We start from the raw sequence: 19,888 nt of genomic DNA, 5'->3' as shown, positions 1-19,888 counted from the left end.
GATCTAATCCAGAGCCACTAATTACATGGCTGTACGCTGATCTTTGTAGAGTCATGAGAAAAATCAAGAGATGAAAGGAAAGAATTACTTGTTCACTAAAAAAATAAAATCTTTCCTCACTCTGTCTTCACAAAGGCACCCATTTTTTGAAAGTGCCTTCCAAACACTTCTCTCCAACACAAAACCAGTACTAAATGTGGGAAAGTCAAATTAAAGGTTCTTTTTTACAGTAGCAGTGGAGCTACTGTTCAGACAGTTTCCATCATCCATCGCATGATGGAAAACTTGTTTAATTTTACTGACTAGATACAGATAACTTTCCATATCAAAGCGCTGAACTCAAAGGCCAGAATTTTAAGGATATTTAAATTTCCTAAGTGGTAGGGGTGCAGATCTTCGAAGATGTTTGAAGTATTTAACTCTCATTTGCCTTCCCAAGCACCTTTGATTCTGATGCACCCGATCCTGCCTTCTACTACCAGGTGGCTGCAGACATGAGCCATTAGGATTGCAGCACGTGGATATTGTACACACTTTGGCACCTACACCTAAACGCACTTTGAAAACACAGAGGGAAGATTACAGGGCAAGCAGTTTTACCAATGAACTGAAATGTTTTGGATATCTGGACTAAAATACATCCAGGACTTTTCTTCACACAAATCATCATTTTCTTTTGTTCAGTCCCCTTTGCAATGAAAGCTGCAGTCCATACAGCTACAGAGCAACATACCGAACTCACGCTAAAGCAATTCCTACATGATAGCTGTACATAAACATTTATTCGTTCATACTGGAGGGAGGAAGGAACAGACAACTTGGCTATGTTGGTATAGTTATTATTTTTAGCATTTTGGCTGAAGTCCCTAGTTTCCTTTCCATACATTTTTTCATAGAAGGCCGTAGGGGTTTTATGTGCTCCTTCAAGTAGAGAACAGATTTTTAATGTAGTGAAAATGCAGGTTTTCCATTCTGTAGCTCACCTAGGTCTGTTTCCAGCTATTAAAACCATTGTACAAAATAACTGTTCCCTATAATACAAAATTCTGCTATGACAGAAATAACACTGGGTATCCATAGTACTGACACTTCTATTTCCTTATCCTTGTTACACCACAGAGCAAATGGAAGCCAGATTCATAGGAACCCTGTAATTACTCGACAATAATCATTGCCAGCAATAAAGCAGAATTAGCAAAGAACTAATTAGCGCACCACCCAGCACTAACAACACTGTACACTTTTTTCCTGTTATTTTTAGCTACAAGCAGGAAAGACATAAATTGCTCTTTTATCAAATAGCATGAAAGAGCTTAGGTAAGTTAGATGTTTGCATTTATCACTCTATAAAGCTGGAGTCTGCCCTTCAGCTATGTGGCATATATTACCCTGGAAGAAGACAACAGGAAGGCTGCAGACCTACCAGTGCCTGCTCCCTGCCGGTACAGGAAACTGGGTCTCTGGGGTAGACAGCGGGAGACGCCAAAGCTACCGAAGCACAAACCTACTATTTTCATGTCAATGTCTCTAGCGGGATAACAGGAGGGAATACAGAAGGGTTGGCTCTGCAAATGTCAGTGAAATACAGACCCTTTTTAACTTGCTGGCTGAATTTCAGCTATTTCTTAATCTTCTAATAGTTGATGGGAAATCAGCTGGACAGTTTTAGTTGCCATCTCACAGGCAGAGTCCCTTTGCTCTGATTGCTGGAGAGCACATTCCCACTGATCTGAATCAGTACTTGCCTGACTGTGGGCAAAGATGGTTTGGTCACTAGACAGTGCTACCAGCTAGATATTTGGAAAGTAAATGACTAATTCCTTGCTCAGCCAGACTTTTGGTGGGAAATGAGACATGTCACTTAACACTTACACTTCAGTTAAAAAAGGGAAAAAATGTTCTTCCTTCCTTAGGAAGGAAAATTGTGAGACTCGATATGCTAAAGTGTGTACTATGCTAAAAAATATGCTCCAAGTACATTAGGACCACATAGCTACCTTGCATGAGGTGGTCCTCTTTCCTTTGTGACTTCAACAATCAGGTGGCCTGGATATCAAACAGGAGCGGTTTTTTGGTGCTATTAAGGATTTGGTCCAGCCCTCAGCTGATCTCTAGACTTACTGATTTCACAGGAGCATCTGGCCATAGACAGACACAAGACACTTGCCCTTCCAGCAGATATTTCCCACTTGGAGTTACGAATTGTCCTAAGCCATGATCTGATTCCTGATCATTTAGAGAGCATTCACTAGGAGATCAATGACTATAGCTCCATGCTATAGTTTGAGGTCAGTTTAGTCCAAGAGAGAGGCTAGTGAAGTAAAAATAAACAAATAAAGATCATGGATTTTTATAAAAACTGAGAAGAGTGTTGAAGTGCATACTTGAAATATTTCCTCTGAACTCTGCAGCGCTGCTGGCACACCACTGGTTTAGCACTTGGTGCTTGTTCAACGTGTGCTACGTGGATGCACCAAGGTCTGCGTACATGCATTTGCCAAGCAGAATGACAAAAGTAATGTGACTATTTCTGAAAAATGAAGTGTTTATGGCTTGCTCAGTTTCAGAATATGTTTCATAATCTTCAGTACTCACAGTGTGTCACTCATGGGCTTGCAACATATTTCCTCTGAACAGAAGCTGCTTTGTGCTCACCACTGAAGAAGCATGTGCTGTGCGAGTGCCATACTGTATTTTGGCAGTAGCTGTTAGAAGTAAATTTACAGAGGATTAAGGAGTTGGAAGGCAGCGTGCCTCATACTGTAATTCTGCAGAGCATTAAAATACCCTGTTTAAAGAAGGGATGAGAGATGGCTGCTATTCAAAATCTTGGGGCCTGAGGTTCAATTTGTTGGGCAAAATTTCCGTTTGGTCTTTGGGAAAATAAGTCCCTAAACAACAGCAGCTGCCCTTGCCCAGAAGGAGTGCGTGAGGACACCTCCCTCCTCCGGACGTCACCTCCAGCGTGAGGTGGAAGCTGTCCCTGGGGGCACAGGGCCACCCGGACCCGTGCCAGCTGGAATCTTCCTGCTGGCGGCTGTGCCGCCGCCGGGATCAGCTCGGGGCCCTTCCCCATCTCCAGATGTGCTCCATGAAGAGCAGGATCCAGGGGCTTCTCTGGCTTTATGTCCTCTCAGGACCAGGAGAATGAAGGTATGTGCTGAGGACATGAGCCATTTTTGGCTGTCCGGTGCTACAGTAGTGGGATATACAGATAAACACGAAGATTGAAAATCGGTTGTGTATGCTTTGAAGAAAAAGGCAAAGTACTTTATTTTCCAAGTCTAGCCTTTTTCTAGACTTGACCTTGGTCTGCACTTTTAAGAATCTGACTTTTTTTGATGGTTTATTTCACTTTCAGATTTTGGCAGGGTCTAGCCTCAGATATGCCAGAAGTATGATGAGATAAGTTGTTCTCCAGACAGAAACAGAAGCAGAAAGCAGGAGGTTGCCTACAAAAGATGGTCTCTCCTACGGATTTCACTGTAAAAATGCCTGGCTCAGTTTTCAAAAGGAGAAGCCTAAATCTGACAATGAAATCTCAGCAAAATGGAAGTTAAAGATCTTAAATAACCATCTTAAGAGCCCACATGTTGCTCTGAAACCCCTGGTTAAAACTGAACACATGATAAAGGTATTTTGATTTAGGAGATGGGCTGTATTTTGCAGTATTTTTTTTACACTGTAACGGTAGTTAGAAATTCAGCACCCATGGCAGCCTGTGGCTGCTGTATTATGCTCTGAAAACCCACTACTAAGTAATCACACTCATGTACTGAAAATTATAGTTCTTTATTTTCTGGTAGAGCATAATCTTTAAAGACAAACAATAACCCAAACAAACCAGCCTGGACTCTGCTGGTTTACCTGCACTGGAGAATGTGCACAGAAGGCAACACTGCCAAAAAGTGAAAATTACAGCTGTGAAGCTCCATTGGCTGATGCTGATTCTGGGAACAGAGATGGGGTTTTCATTAATCTTTCTGCAACTCCAAGACAAAGCCAATTTTTAAAAGTAGCCTCAAAACTGAGTCTACAAAGCTACTATATGTTTAATGCATTTCAAAGCATTTCCATCATTCCTTGTTTACCAATCTGGCCTTTCCTCATCAGGGGTAGAAAAACATACTGAATGTTTATCACCTGCAAGCTCAAATCCCCCTGGAAAGAACTTTTTCAGGAAAATGTTATTGTGGTGAGGACTTTCAGGGAGTGCTGGAGTTTTAAAGTTTCTCATGATGTTTTGCATTTTTCTTCTAAATGAACGGGAAAAAACTCATCTGGCTCTCATTTGAATTCTCAGTAGACTTTAGAAAGGAAATTCCAACCAGAAGTGTATTCCTACACCTAAAATCTATGTGGGAATGATGCTGTATGCTAGTCTCAAACCAACAGCAGCCAGGAGAACTGGAGCTAAGGCTGGATCAGCAGCAGACCCGCTTGTTCCACACAACGGTAAGGGTCTCGGGATGGTTTTATAAACCAGGCTTCAATAGGACACATCAGAAGCTTAGCATTAAACATACGTTTAAGTATGTAGTTGACTTGTCTTCACAGCAGCCATTTTGTCATCCATGTAGAATATTTATTTATACACATGGTGATTTCTAGACATAAAGGGTGGGAATCATCTCACCTATCTGCAACTACATTGGAACTATTCATCCCAAGTGCTCCTGAAGGCTATGGAGAGAAAGTGGCTTGTGCCCAGAAAATGCTCATTCTTCTCTAGGGACCATACAGAGAATTTGGAAGGAACAGGCATATAAAACTAGACATACTTCCATGAAATGAATATGAATGATGATGGAATATGATGAAATTAATTTTTCTTTGAGGCATCTCCTGTTAGTGTACTGAGTGACTTAAGGTCCATAATTTCACCTATTTGCACTTGATTTTCTCCATTTGCAGTGATGGCGTAAATGATCTGTATCCGTGTTTGCAAAGGGATTTGAGATTTATGTAGGAACATTCCTGTATAGGTGCTCAGTGTTTACCACAAACAGCACAGATTTCTCCCACAAAGCATGTCACTGAATTAGAGTTACTTGACCTCAGGATCCACTAATCTCAAACACAAGCAAGGAAGTAAGTACTTGAGTTGTTCACCCCATCTGAGTCGTATTCATCCGTTCACCTGCTGGTTTCCATAGGATATACATATATCTTACCTACCAGAACTAAGCTGCACTTATCGAGATTTCCCCTGCAGTTGATACTATACATTCTTGGTATTCTTTAAATATCTTAAGCTTATAAATAATTCCAAGTACTTCTAATTTTTAGAATTTGTCACAAAAATGCTTTTCTTTCCCTAAAAATGTGGGCTGTCTCTGGACAAAGATTTTAGGTCAAAGCACAGGGCCAGCATAGCTAGTTCTAAGTTGAAGTGAGGTGGAGGGCAGGTCTTCCCAGACCTCTCGGGGAGGTAAGCATCTCCACTTCCCAGTGCCTAAGAGCACTGTTCCTAGCTCTCCTTAGACATATCAAGTTAACTGGCTGCTCTGTGCACAATGGAGACTAATGTGCGAATGTGATGCTGGCAAAGCCTCACCAGAGGATTCTTATAATTGATGTGAAGACAATATAACTGATTTGTAGATACATAACTCTGCACCTTGCTCACTGTATCAGTTTTCTACAACTGTTGTTGATTGCCTTCTTCCCTGCGCTTTTCTTCTCTTTCAATTTAGAAACTTTGGGAAGAAACTTCTAACAGCAATTGGTTTGCGCCGTGCCTATTTGGCATACCGCACCGTACTGTTACACAAATAAACAGGGAACACGATGTAACACCACAGCAGCAGATGTAACTAAGATCCAATTGTACTTGATGCCCTCTGGATGTGGGAAGAACGTTCCCTTAAATGAAAAGTCTTCGACAGAAAAACAAGTTCACCCTTCACAAGTATGTACCATAACATAGGACAATATACCATCTTTGACTTATGACTTCATCGGTAAGAAATTCGCCTAGCAATGGCATTTCTCCTCCAACAGGCAGATGTGTGCTCTATTATATTGTTCCTTCTGCACAGATCTGAATTTGGGGTATCCTCTAGAGCTAGTACGAAGCCACTGTTTGCTAGGAAGTGGTAACCTGTCCTGTATCACCTCTCAAATAAATTACCTTTGGCTGAACCACCAGTGTTAGGATGGGGGGAGACTACTGGCTCTTGATTTTAAGCAGCTAAAACAAATAGTTCATATTTCCAGGTGCAATTTATTAATTTAACTGTCTCATTTTTACTGTGTTCATCCCAGCAGAAACTCAGTGATAGCCTGAGTAAATGCTTTGACTTGGAATACACAGTCACCTAAAAAATTAACGATGAGTTCTTTTCTCAGAAGACTTAAGGACAAACACATTTCCAACACCAGGGCCTCCGAAGAGGAAATACCTCAGGGAGAATATTGTTATTAGGTGACACTGAGCAAATACTTAAGCAGGAGTGATTGAAGCAGACTGTGTACCCTAAGGATTTAATGAGCAGCTTGGAGGAGTTGATGGCCTGAGGCATAGCCTCAGGTCATTAAATCTCAAATGGTTATTAATCCCCAGGAAATGCTTTCTGTCAAGGTCATTAATGCTATTATACAGTGGAAATTGAGGGCGTATCGAGAAATTAGCATGTAGTCTGTTTGCAGGAGAAATGCTCTCAGTAGGCACAGGCAGGTCATTGCCAGGAGGATGCTGCAGTGTCCACGAGCCACCCGGCTTGCCTGAACTTCCATGTCACTCTCTGCACCATTTCTAAGCTAAATCGCTCTTTTGCAGAGTGTCAATACAGGAACTTTATCATGCATTGAGCAGTTAAATTAGCAGCTCAGTGTAACTCCAAGCAATAACATTAGCTGAAGTCCCTCCTGCTGAGTAGAGATATCTTAGCATATGTTTTTAGGTTGGAGTCCTGCCCTGCTATTGCTTCTTTTTAGAATAAAAGTAGGCAATCTGATTCAATTGATGTACATACTGGTGACCATAGTATTTGACTGAAGGGTGAAACTGTACCGGTGTTAGGATCGTTACCCTTTTCTGAGAGTTTTCTTGGATAAAGGTCTCCCCCCACCTCACTGACTTCAAGCAGAAATACCTGGAACCAGAACAAATATATCCACTGGGGACTGCGGGGCTGACACCAAGAGCCTGACCAGCAGGCAGGGAAGAGCAGTACATGGTGAGATCCCCGTGTGGGGCTTTCCTCTTGGACCCCTTCTTTGCATTGGGCGTCTTGTGAATGAAGCCTCAGCTTCGCAGTCACTGCTATTACCTTCCCATCAAGTATGGAAAATGTTGGTGCACCGATCCCATGACTTTTTATAAATATGGTCTAGAGTGAGGCAGTTATTTGTTTTGTGTATTTTATGTAGCTAACAGTCAGGATTGGATGTCAGACTTAGTGATTTTTTTTTCCAGATTCTGCTGCTGGTTTATGAATTGGGCAAATAAAATCCTGTAATTCTGTTAAATTACCTTTGTGCATCAGCTTTTTCTACATTAAAAGGGCTATAACCATACCTACCACAACAGATATTTTGAACTTTGAATTAGATCTATTTACAAGGGACCTGGAGATCTTCGGTTTCAAAACTATTATTTTATAATGATCAGTGCTTGATTTTTAAGGCAATGCAACAGACTGCAATCGCCTAAATCTGTTCCTTCTGCTATAAAGTAAGCAGGGAAAACAGAAAATTGTTACATAGTAGGATCATTTTCATTACATCCCTGAGGATGATTTAGCACTCCAATTATGCAGCTGTCCAAATTAAGAGAAGAAATCTTTCTTTATCAAAGATCCTGAAGAGATTTAGAAAGCACCAGTATATTATCCTAAGTAAAAAGAAAGAACAAAAGGACATCATGATCTATTTAATTCTTCTGACAATGTCTGCATTAAATGATCAATGCTTAGACATGCATTGCCATTTACTGTTTGATTAAGTGCCCTAATATTTACAGGCATCAGCCAGTGAATCCTTACTAAATGGAATTTATGCAAATGTTATTTCAATTACATGTCTCTACATAGGTGTCAGGAACACACCCATCTATGGAGAACCAGAGGGCAATTTCACTGTTATTCTTTAGTCTGATTGGTTTCCTGAGAGATATTCATTCAATGAAATTGTTAAATTATTGGAGTAGAGAAAAGTACTTCAACAACTATATGAAGAAAAAGAACACCTTTGTGTGATATGACCACATAGTTTTTGCATGTATTTGGGTCCTTGATTTCGTGAAGCATATAATATATATGTTTAGGCACTGATACTGTAAAAAATGAAATTACACTCTTAAAAAGTAATAAATTAAGTTATGCTTTTAAAATATAAATATAGCTGAATATTTCTAGAATGAAACTTTCACTAATTTATGTTAGACATCATTCCAAATACCTGAAGAAGAACTGCATACATGTCACAGTACAGAAAATTTTATTTGGCAGTACTGGCTTAGACATGGATGTGAAGCCATAAATCAGACAAAATAAGTATTTGGACACTAAATTATTTTTGGACTTGGAAAATTCCACTAATGCTATATTTTTATAGCAGTATGTTCCTGTAACCTAGATTGCAATCAAGAGATACATTTCAAGTAATCTTCTTCTGAAGAAAAGATTAATTTAAACTGCTGCTTCAAGGGATCCAACTGTGCAGTTTAGTGCTATCTTGAATAAGATTGCTTTCCTGATCAGGATTTTCAACACATTTGTGTCATCAAAATCACTGCACCTAAGCATGTCTAACATTTATTTCCTTGCTTGCTTTGCTGGATTGTGCCATAAGGCTCGCATCGTACTATTTACGTAAGAAATAGATTTGAAAAAAAACCACACGTCCTTGATCTCTCCTGTATTTTCAACAAAACAGACAATTCCTTACTGCTGGACTCCTTTTCTCTTTCTTTTATTTTCATAAGTATAGCTCTTCTTTCTGAGTCTCCAACTGTTTTTTTATTGTCTTGGTTTCCATACCTATCCCAATAATGCTCAGGATACTTCAGTGAAGCTCTGTCAAATTTCATTCCTCCATTTGCTCTGGTCACTGGGTTTAGGAAAATGTTGAACTTTACTGTCTATGAAGGCGGTCACATTTCCTTCAGTGGATCTTACACAAGCATAGAGTAAGGAATAAATTGATAATACCACCATCTGACTCATATACTTTGGATTGATAATAACTGTAGCCACATCCTGTAAAATCATCAGTTAAAAAAAGAAGAAAAAAAAAAGACTTGGCTTTTTCTCCTCTCAAGAATGACCATGCTCATTTTTATCTTAAAAAGACTTCGTCTAAGAAGTTGAAATTAACCATAGAAAATAAGACCAAATGGAGAGTGAAAGTTCATCTAATCCACTCTCTGCCGAAACTTGCAGGACTAATATTTACTCTTCCTTAGAGGAATCCTGGATTCAGGACAACTCCGAAAAATATATACTCTGAGATACACCTGACCAAACGGGTTGCTTTGCTCTCAGACCAGCTAGGTGGCAAATTTACTACTCTATGCCGAAGTAGATGTTTTGATGATACAGTTCCAGCTCTGTTCTCAGATGGAGATGTTAACTCGAGCAGTGTTCAGCCACTGTGGCTGGAATGCACTGCTTGCTTTTCCAGCCCTTGCATTTAACTGCCCCTGGATTGCCACATCTGTAGCTATTCAGCAGAAACTCAGTAAACTTCTCATCTTTTCCTGCAAACAGTATCTTATATTCCTGCTGTGCTGGTATCCCAGCATCATTTACATCCCTGTGTACAGAAATGGTGGCATTTCATACAATGCTGCTTTCCATGGGGTGCTGGATGATAACCTCAGCTGCAGTGCCCAGATTAGTTAACCCTCACTTCTGATGAATACTAAAAAGCGGGTGTCTCCAAACTATCACAGATTTGTTGGGATGAGAGGTCTGCACAACTGTGAGTTTCAGAAGGCAGCAGAGAGGATTCCAGGACAGCAAAAATACCAGTGAGTGAAAAGCTAAGAATACACTTTGGGTGAAACATGGAAGAGAAAATCGCCAATTCCTCAAATAACATTGTTTATTTAACAGTATCCTGTTGGAAGGAACTACGTAACTGCAGTGACTATGAGTTACTCATGTCATGATAATGTGATGGATTATCATGAAAGTCTACTCTTAAGAGAACGATATTTGTGTCAGGCAAATACTGCTCTTCTAAACAGCCCGTGGTTATCCTGTACAGGGCACAATGAATAAGAAATGTGTCTGACCAGCCAGGAATATGTTCTTTCAAATAAAGAAAATCCCTAAATTATAATCTTAGTGATAAATACCTCTCCAAAACAGTATTTCACAGTGAACATTTTTGCTAAAGACCAGACGCTCTCACTACTACTAAATAACCTGAAGAGTATTTAGTATGAGTGAATATACCAGAATTTAGCCCTAAAAACTTTTGTATACAAAGCCTTATGAATAGTTCACAGATAACAATTACTATTTTTCTCTGCTGTGAAGAAGAAAAATGCTCAGTCAAATATATACTTACTTATATATAACTGTTCAAAAAGATTGACAGGATTTGAAGAACCAAATCTCTCTATGTATAACCAAGTGTCTACATTTAGCTGGTGTCTCTGCAATGCTCGGCACATGTAAAGTAGTAAAGAGGCATTAATTAGTATTAATTTGCTGTCATATTATTGTTTTTCTTCAGTCTCAGAGCCTGAGCAGTAACACTCCCCAATGACCTCCTAAAGCATCAATGCAGAGATCGCACACCTCCTCACCGCCTGCTTTTATCTATTTCCTTTCCTTTCAAATATTTTGAGGCTGAGGTAATAGCATGCTGAAAAGATGAAATTTACTCTCTCTTCCAATGCAGACAGGTTTTGAAGCAATGCAGTAGGCCTATCCCAAAAAAAGTTTGCTATATTTCAATTTGCACACATTGAGTGTGAGTGTTACTGACGGCAACTCCTGTACCACTAAAATGAGGCATATCTGCTTCTCAGCTTAATACCTGTTGACTCAGTTCTATGCTTCAGTTTATAGTCTGTCTTAGTAGCTCACCCTATGTGCAATGAACAGAATCCAACTAGATTTTGCAGGGAATTGCATGAAAAAATCCCCAAATGTCCTCGACTGTTGTATTCCATTTTTTATGATAAGGAAGTTGTCATTGTGGTCAGAAAGGAGAGAAATACAGATGCAAAAAGAACCATTTAAAAAGGTAGTCTTAGGAAAAGCTGTTATTCAAGTGTCTGTCAGGGGGATCAGATTGCTCTGCTCCATTAATTTTTAATCACATCTGGTGACTGGCCTCAAAAGTCTCCAAGACTTTATGATGCCTTGAAATGAAAAGGGCAAAACATTCTCCTCCGTCATTTTGGAAGACATCAGGGCATTAGCATCTGTAGTCAGTGTAAAGACCCTTCCAAAGCAGCCTTTAAGAGCTGTGCGCTAACGGAGCTGCTCAAAGTATGGCAGTCAATCATGAGACCAGTAACACCAGCTCATTCTTACCACAATGGTACCATATCCCTAAGGCTTTCAGGAGATGAAAAAATGAGAAAGAACAGCATCACAAATGAGTCCCCAGGAATGTTAAGATGGAAGATTATCCTTAACTGAAATATAATACATAGCTTTACTGTGGGTCTTTACCTTGGAATTACCTAGGAATTTATTTCATATTTATTTCACCCATCACTATACAAAATTTGTAAGATATTTAGATGCCTTCTGCCAGCCCCCCCCAAAATAATTTTCTGCTGGAAATACCTGTCATAGCCACCAGGAATTAAAAGCACACAGTACTGGGCATCTACCTTGACTCCAAGCTGTGATATATGTAGCTTGTTGTGTACATCAGAGGTGCATGCTTTCACAGTACTTGCAGGGACTTCTCATTAGGGACTATTTCCTTTAAGCACAACTGGTTATATTTAGAAACAATTTTAGTTTCTGACCTTATGTTTCTCCTAGAAATCGTACATCCTAACCATAGTCAGAATCTTTTTCTAAAAAGTAGTCTCCAGACTGCCAAATCTTACTTTCAAGAATTATTTTTCTAATATCATTGCTGCCTCCTGTCTCTGCCACTGTTTTCTCAGGTATGTGAATTTGACCATCTACACTACAAAAGCTTCCAGGAGCTCACTACAGTAAGCTTACAGTCATCTCTTCCTTGGTCCACTTTGGACATTTGCACTAAAATACGTAAGTAGAGAGAGTAAATAATTCATCTGCAATGAGCACGTGCTACGTTGAGACTATCAAGTCTCTTCCCCTCTTTAATGATTTCCTAAAGATGATATGTTGATTCAAATAGGAAAATGTATACCTGCAATCAAATATAAAAGATGTCCTGAAAGAATTATCGACTGGCCCACTATAAAGACAAGAGGGCTAAGGGGAAGACACATCAGAAATATTCAAATTTGGGCTCATATTGAATATGCCCCTAATCTGAAGATATTTTGATTCAAGGTAGGTACTGGTTCATGCCATCCCTTTTAAAAATCTCCTTCTGTCCTTAGGTTATGAGAAACTCTCTCCCTAAAGTATTTTGTGACTGCAGGTGAAAACATACTTGGTGCTTTACCTGTTAAATTCCCCACTCACCCATATTTCTTTCTGGATGAACACTCTGCCATGTGGAAACCCCTCACATCCCTACACACACCCAGAGAAGTTACAATTTCAAAAGCAAAGTTTAACTTCTGTCAAGTTTCTGAAGGAATAACAATAGCATTGCTTTTTTAATACTGTGCTCCTTTATTCAGGAGGATTATTTTTCTGCCAGTCCAGGAGATGAGCACTGAAGGGCTTTCAGATTAATGCTCAGGGCCTTCAGGTTAGATGTTTTTCCAGGAGTGCTCTGCTCCCTGAGGGCATCCCTTGAGATAAGGATACTGCTCTGACAGCCCAAGATGGTGCTTTGCATTTTCTCCCTGAGGAGACCTGGTATCACCCCAGATGGACTCTGCAGTGTGAAAACTGTGTGAAAACACACTAGAAGTCTCATTTGATAAATAGCAAATATGAGTATATTTTTATTACTGTTCTCATGCAGAAACTATACGTCCTGCTGTGCAAACAGCAGAGTACGCTCTCCCTGAGATTAACATTTTGGGTCAAGCTTTTCAAGCAGAGATTTCTCTCCTGAAGTGTACGTGTACACAAGTCCTACTCGGTCCAGGAGTTGGTGCACGTGAATTGGCATGAACTGAGAACTGAGAATTGTTTTGTACATGGATTAAGACAGAGTTCCCCTCCCCGGTACAGTCTAATTCAGAACAGTCTTTGTAGACTAGACACATCATACATTGGGGTTAAAAACTTCAGAGTGATGGTGCATTTTAGGAAACTAAAGCAGTGTGAGGTTAGGTTCCTGCTCTGAACAGCTTCTCTCTGCTGAGTACTGGGGGAACTGGGGAGACCCACCTCTCCAGGCTGAAGCCAGTCTCTGGCCACTACTCTCCTAACTCCCACTTGCAGAAGTGGTGACAGCATGAGAAGATCCTAAGCCAAGTGGACACTCTGAAGGTCTATCCAAGTGTATTATGGTGGATCACCACAGACTGAAACAGAAATGATTATGCAGATTCAGACTGATGAAAAAATACTAGAACAGCTTTAGGAGGAAGCTGCCTGAGGTCTGAAAGCAAAGGATAAATTCTAAATTAGAAACACTTTGGTGGGTTCCACTTGCTAAATATTTTTGGCACTGCAATTTATTCAATTTCTGTGACTTTTACTGAACAATTTGTGTCAATCTGATTTTCAAGAGGAAAATTAGTTTTCAAGAGTAGCCAGTAGCATCTCTGGGTGTGTTTCTTGAACTGCCAGTAGCTGAATTGCCCTTGGATAGTTCAAGACAAGCTCCAAATCAATGGAAAAAACTCCTGCCCATTCATAGTTAATCTTTTTTTTTAATATTCTGAAGAATAAACCATATGTGTGAGCCATGATATTTTTATAACTGCGGATGGGGAGGCACAGAAGGAGATGGAAGTCTAAACACAGCATTCATTAACTTCTAAAACTCTCCTTGACTGTACATACATTTTAATACAGTTTGAGATGTTATATGCAAGTTTATTTCTCTTTTAAATGTTATTTAATAGAAGGTACATAGTTAATAATACTTTTAAAGGTGGCAAAGTAGGAGATGACCAAAATAACTTTATAGGTGCAATGTACTGATATAACTTTAGCCATCTATAAGCTGTGTAGTTCTTTACTATGCTTGATAAGCTCAGACCAACTTCATCACTGGCTATCCATCTGCTGGGCTGGAATACATTAGGGATGAGCTGGTAGGGTGAGTCTCATATTTTTCTTATGATGAGTTGCTCAACATTTTTTCACTATAATAATTTAAAAGATTGTATGGCAAACCTAAATATGTGTTCCTTTTATGTCTGTCTCCACAACACAACTCACGGAGTCTCACCTACTAATTTCCTCATAATGCTTTTAATTTCTGCTTGCATTACAGTATATTTGTACTATTGCTTTCTAAAGAAATAATATTCATACCATCTGTCTCTCTGGGACACCCCCCTGCACCCCAATATAATTTCAGAATCTATTGGCCAGTTTCAGTCAAAGCTGACGGGGGGAGCCAGGTCTCAAAGACACTACGTTTTAGAAAAGCTGGCGTTGGGTAGAGAAAAGCATACAATTTAGTATTCCAGTAAGGGAAAGGCATTTGTGGGGTGACCCACTATCCATGCTGAGAAGCAGCAGACAGTTGGCTAAAGAGTACACAGCACTCTGCATCAGTGTACCACTTTCCTGACAAATATTTAAGCGACGGGAGAGAGATCTGGGGAGTGGCATGGAAGAGGGGAAGTAAGGACTTGGTTTCAGCGAGCTGGGGGGAAGGAATCCAAATCCGTAGGAAACTAGGCTGCACTGATGCCAGTGCTCAGAAAGCAATTCATTTAGCTCAATTTTACAATATTCTCTAAGATGGGAATAAAGGTCAGCCACTACTCATCACTGGCCAATGGGCTGCTCCAACTTTTGGCAGCTCCAGAATGACTCACACAAGGAACATATCACTGCTGCATTCTTCGCCAGTGTTGCAGGAGTGACTGCATAATGTCCTCACAGCATAATGCCCTCACATTGTCCTCACAGCCCCATCCCTCCCACTGCTTCCTTCTTCAGAAACTCCAAGAGAAGAAGATGCTGAGGGGCTGTGGCACTGAGTAGGAGCTCTGCAGCCTACCTCTGCCCTGAGCTATGTACTTGCCTACATCCAAAAAAGCTCCTAAAAGAGTCATTTGCAAGAAAGGACCCTGGCACTGTATTTCCCAGTGCTACAGATCTACTAAGCTCCGGCACAAATGTCCCTAGAAGAGACAACCAAAAATGAGGAAATAATCATGCCCGTAGAAAACCAACAAGCAGCCAGCCATTCCCTAAATACGCATCAAGTCCGACATCACTGGAGACTCATCCTCTGTTCCACAAACCATGTCACAACCAAAGGCTGTACAAAGCCCCCTTTCTACCAATACCAGCCAAAAACATGTAATGCATCTACCAGAACAAAGCTTTTACTCAGCACTTTTTGTGGTGCAAAGGGAGAAATTTGCACAAGTGTTACTATTATTTATATTTCGTTACAAACCTCAGCCAAAATCAGAACCGTATAACAGTCAGTGCTGCTCAAACATTCAATGACAAACGAGCTGGTGCCTTACAGAGTTTACAGTCCCCACAGAGAGGCAGAAAAGGAAAGGATAAGAAACAAAAGCATGGAGACTTACGGATGGTCATCCTATGAAGGGAGGAATTTAGCTCCTCTGAGTTAAATGTAGAAGATGTGAGCTCAACCCACCCAGACCGAGTAGAGCCCAGCACCTCCTCTCTCTGGGGTGAGTGCTCTAATTCTTGGGTTATTATGCAAGAGGAAGATCAGTCACAGACATCTTCAAATGAGTAAATGGATCCCAAGTGCATGGAGGTGCCAGCATTTATTTCCTATTGTTCTTCTATATTCCCAATGGAAGAGGTATTTACTTGAATGAGGCAGACTGAATCATCCTTGGGTGGGTGGATGGATGGAGAGAGGGAATGGATCTCCCTCCGCAGGTCTTCAGTATGCAACTGCTGCTCTCCTTAGACTATACAAGGAATTTAAGCAGCTATGACAAATGGACTGGACCATCTGCTTAACTCCAGGTACCAAAAAGCTTGAATTAAATGGACTGGTTCTCCAGAAGACACATGGCCTCTCTAGGAAATGCCAGCGTTTCTTGATTTTTCAGACAAATACCATGGTATTGCTAATTATAGTGGGCCTGCCTTTCATCTGGAATAAATTAGTGTTGTTGCTGCCAAAGACTGGCCCAGAAAATCCATGTAAAACTGCAGGATCCTTGCAAGAAAATGAAGCTCTGTGTTAGGTGGAGCTTTGTTGCTAGGAAGGCCTGTTGTTGAATGTTTTAATCCAAGAGATTTAAAACATGATTTCACATTATGGTCTCTGACTTAGCATGGTTAACAGCCTTCAAAACCACAACCTAGTAACAGTGCCTTTGTCCCTGCTTGCCATCAATGGCACACTCTTTTCTTTTTTCCGAAGTTATTCACAGAAATAAAACAGGATAAAACCAGAAACCAAGTGATTTTTCAAAGGTAGAACATAATTTAATCTTTAAGACAGAGAACAGAAGAGCGTGGGTTTTCTCCGACTGTGGACTTCTTGTAAGTTCACTGAAGATAAATATTTAGATAACAACCAATGGGATATTTAATTTTCAGGAACTATTATATTTAAAGAAAGTGCTAGAGATTTTCAGACTTGTTTTCCTGTGTGTGTTGACAACCCATTCCCATCATTTACACTCTGTATGACATATAAATACAATCACTGCTATAATTTGTAAATTGTTAATATTAGGACTGTAGGGATGGCTATGCTTTCAGTTCTACATAAAAAAAGACAGCTTTTATATCAACATCTGGCTGAACTTCCATTATTTTCCCATCCATTATTTGTACTCCTCCTCCTTCTCCTTGGCCTCCCTATTTTTTTCTTGTTGCTCCCCTGCCTGATTTGATCCAGGAAGCTTCACATCCTGCCTGCTCTTGGCTCCTGTGATACTCATAAACCATGAAACAAATAAACATGGGGAAAAGGACAAAACCAAAAGCAGGAGGATATTTGGTAAATTTAACTACGCGGATCTCTCCAGCTGTGCACGTAATCAGGCAATGGCACCATTTGAACCAAGACATGGTATCCTGCCTACCCTTTCCATCCTCTCCCCTGCTTAGTTTGTGTGAAAATGAAAGGTCTTCAGGTCAGGACCACGACTTCTCATAAATGTGACCAGCACTCACAGAAATAGGACTGGCGATGGGACAATTGGTTTGTTAACCACTACTAAGTCAGGAACTAACCCTTAGACCTGACAAACCCACAATGGGTAGAACAAGAGTAAAAGATTCTTGAGTTTCAGGAGCTACTCTCAGTACTATTTCAGATTTACTCTTATTTGAGGCTAAGTTTTCCATATCTCAGCTTATCTAAGTGTAAAATAAATTCTATAATAATACATAGTTCAAAGAGATCCTGCGAAGTATTACCACTTGGAATTTGAAATCTCTGGAGGAAAACCACCATGCAGTATCTAATAACTGGAACTGCATGGACAGAGTCTCCAGTTGGTTACCAGTGAAGCTACAGATAAGGTACTAGGTTAACAGATACAGCAAAAGAACTTTAATAAGAAATGCATGTATCAGTAGATAAAGTATTTAATGACTTTATCGGCATGCATTTGTCAAATTTTGTTGTGTTCGTGTACAGCCACAGAAACACCTCCAAAAGGATCAAAGGAATGTTATTTCTCATATCAGAAAAATAATTTTACTCAGAGAATAAGAAAATGAAACCACTTCTCACAAAGAAAAATGAACTTGTAAGATGATGCAGCTCTGAAACAAATTACATATATTCTACTAATCAATAAAATACAGTTGCCAAGGCAACACTGACATCAGAAAGTGAATTACAGAGGTCCGTCTTACATAAACACATACACATACCAATATGTTATGTGAACTTTTGCAATCTAGCAGTGACTTCAAGGAAAAATATGTTTTTACAAAAGAACACATATTTTCCCAGGCTTGATAGATTCTTGTGTAAGAGCTTTTATGAGATTTTAGACAAGTTGTATTTTGTTTGGTAGTCTTTGTTCTTGTTCTTTTCTTACTGGAAACAAAGAAGTGTTGGGAAAAAAATTGCTTTCAATGAAAATTAATTCTTGCTATTAAAGTGACTTAAAACAGTGACAACTGGATGGGGGAAGAAACTCTACCAAAGCATTTGAATATTGATCCTGAACATAGTTAAGACCAAAAAGTTTGAATCTGTAGATCCTATTTATATTATATTATGCAGATCTCAAGGGACAAATTCTGAGTACCAGGACTGTAAATAAGAAAGGACTTTTTTGCACGGTACTTACAATTCTCATTATATGTGTCTTTAACCTGAAGTCTCAGTTCTGCCGCCTTATTCAACAACTATTATAATCCCAGTGAGCTGAGTGGAACAAATCGCAGAGCGGGATGCTATTGAGCATTACTATATGTGGTACCAGCCAGCCCCTTCTAATCTCTAATTTTGTATTTAATTTGAACAGTTCATTAAATTATTTCATAGCTCACTACCAGAGCCTCTCAGTACAAATGTAGGTTGCTGGTACAGGCTGCTTCTTTCGCTGTAGCTATTATTTAGCCCAGGTTTCCCAGCAATGTTCACAACTCCTTGCCCCTTTTTGCAAAAACCATGGACAATACCTGCTGGTCATAGGATACCACCTCATGGCTCCCTAAATTACTGCTCACGTTTCACCCATCTGTGTGCTCAGCCACCTGGAGCTGGCAGATATTTTCCTAACTTGGATGCCATAGCAACCAGGGCTGAGGAATTAAGGCAGAACTATAGTTGTCTATTGAATTCACTCTGGAAGCTCAGGTGGGCAATGTAAATGTAATATAAATAAATAATATGAAGCATGAGGGTGTTTGACTGCAGCCTTAAAGGTCTGCCAGCATGCTCATTATCAGTACCAGGCTTTCAAGACTCTATTTTCTGAAAGACGATTTTAAAACAATTTTTTAAAATGCACTGGTTTAGCCTGTTCAGCACCTAAGTTCATTGAAAAACTCCAGTGGATATATCCCACTGAGATCTGGGTCAGCTTCCTAATTTTCAGTTTAGTTAAAACTTGAAGTTAACTCATTATGCAGCTGTCTGAAATGTTCTTGTAACTACAAACTCATGGTGTTTTTACAAAGAACTGTGAATATGGGAAGGTATTTTCAGGTATGTATAAGCAATTACAGTCCAAACAAAATAGTGTCTTCATTCCTCATTGGGTTAAGTGATGAAAAGACTGACTATTATGTGTGATTACCTCTTCTATTAATTCGGATGTATAAATTAGACATGTTCCTACAGGCCTATGGAGATTTAATGCACTATGTAAGTGCTGAATATTAACATACATCTATATTTTGAATTCAGTGGCTCAGAAGCACAAGAGAGGTACACATCATTGTGCCTGTATCTACCACATTCACTCCTGGTCATCTGTGTGCATATTCCTGCAAATCAAACTAATACAACAGAGCTGCCCAAGTAAGTCATTAGCCACTGGTGGAGGGATGTGGCAAATTAACATCTCCTGAACAAACAACTTGCTAAATCCTTCTTCTCTGACAAGCAAGGATCCATGCCCTGCTCTAGGTGTACCAGCTGGGACACACAGACACAGGAGAGACACAGAGGGAAGGAGTAATGCCTGGATGCTGTGCTCTGCTGCACTGAAAAAGAAGATGCAGGGGTGCTTTTTGGAGTTGGGGTTTAGGGTGCAGGT

The 19,888-nt window shown here is 39.9% G+C and overlaps 1 protein-coding gene across 5 annotated transcripts in view; it reads right to left on the bottom strand.

The window, feature by feature from the left end:
• STARD13 (StAR related lipid transfer domain containing 13) overlaps positions 1–19,888 on the bottom strand; it is a 147,864-nt gene that overhangs the window by 51,578 nt on the left and 76,398 nt on the right. Inside the window, exon 1 of one of the 5 annotated variants that reach the window (XM_072850368.1) lies at positions 15,761–15,779. The exons of the other annotated variants lie outside the window; for them this stretch is intronic. Coding sequence (XP_072706469.1) covers positions 15,761–15,770 — 10 coding nt within the window. The 5' untranslated portion in view covers positions 15,771–15,779. Of the gene's footprint in view, positions 1–15,760; positions 15,780–19,888 lie in introns of those variants that run through there. 5 annotated transcript variants of the gene reach the window in all.

The sequence above is a fragment of the Ciconia boyciana genome, chromosome 1 (assembly GCF_034638445.1).
Source record: "Ciconia boyciana chromosome 1, ASM3463844v1, whole genome shotgun sequence".
NCBI lineage: Eukaryota > Metazoa > Chordata > Aves > Ciconiiformes > Ciconiidae > Ciconia > Ciconia boyciana.
This window is presented reverse-complemented; position numbering and strand designations above follow the sequence as displayed.